General features: G+C 71.9%; 1 protein-coding gene across 1 annotated transcript in view; it reads right to left on the bottom strand.

Moving 5' to 3' along the window:
• The window catches only part of CHLNCDRAFT_143580 (hypothetical protein), a gene marked incomplete at both ends in the record, with an annotated part of 3,153 nt that overhangs the window by 472 nt on the left and 1,639 nt on the right, over positions 1–1,042 (bottom strand). Inside the window, 3 exons of the mRNA XM_005849220.1 lie at positions 316–402; positions 612–695; positions 934–1,026. Of these exons, the coding sequence (XP_005849282.1) occupies positions 316–402; positions 612–695; positions 934–1,026 (264 nt within the window). The remainder of the gene's footprint in view (positions 1–315; positions 403–611; positions 696–933; positions 1,027–1,042) is intronic.

Genomic DNA, 1,042 nt, shown 5'->3' on the forward strand with positions numbered 1-1,042 from the left:
TACGCAGCACACGCAGTGCACGCAGCCAACAAGCCCCTTACCCCAACCCTTACCCCACCCTCCAGCCTGCCCGCCGCCACATCACCACCACAGGTGCCGCCGCGTGGCCGGCGCCGAGCTCGGCGGCGAGTCGGGAGCGGCAGCGGGCTGCTGCACGCCCGTGCCGTTCCCCCCGCCCCACCCTCTGCCATCCCTGCTGCCGCTCCGCCGCGCGGCGGCGGCCGCGGCGGCGGCCACGGGCTGCGGCGCCACCCAGTCCTGGCCGCGCGGCGGCGGGCGCGTGCCGGCTGTACCGCCGGCTGTACCGCCACGCACCGCGCTGGACTTTCCACCCCACAGGTTGTCCTCAAAGGTCTGGCTGAAGCCGGTGGCGATGATAGTGACGTGGATCTCGCCCTCGTACTGCAGGAAGGGGGCGGTGCATGGATGCGGTACATGGATGCGGCACAGGCGTCCAGGCGGGACCACAAAGCACGCGGCGGCAGCGCCGGCACAGTACCAGGCCCGCCTGCCCACCCACCGGCACCCACCCACCACACACCAGAGAGCACACACACAGACACACAGACACACACACACACAGTGTTCACCACTCCCCACACCCCACCCACCTGGTCGTCGATGACGGCGCCAAAGATGACGTTGGCGGAGGGGTCGGCCAGGCTGGTCACCACCTCGGACACGCGGTTCACCTCCTGCGCAGCGGTATGGACAGCGTGGTGTGGACAGCGCGGGGCGAGCGCGTGATGCGCGCCGCCCGCCGGCCCGCACCAGGCAGGCAGCCGGGGCGCTGGCGAGGCGTCGGCCACCACCGCGGCCACCGCGGGCGCCGCCCTTCCCTGCCACCCCCGTTGCCCGCCCACCCATTCACACACACAGCCACACACACGCACACACACACAGCCGCAGCCGGCGCTCGCTTCCAGCCCCCACCTGCAGCGTCAGGTCCTTGCCGCCGGTGATGTTGTACACAATGCCGGTGGCGCGCTCAATGGACCGCTCGATGAGCGGCGCAGAGGTGGCGGCCTGCGGGCGGCGGGTA

This window comes from Chlorella variabilis, assembly GCF_000147415.1.
Source record: "Chlorella variabilis unplaced genomic scaffold CHLNCscaffold_6, whole genome shotgun sequence".
NCBI lineage: Eukaryota > Viridiplantae > Chlorophyta > Trebouxiophyceae > Chlorellales > Chlorellaceae > Chlorella > Chlorella variabilis.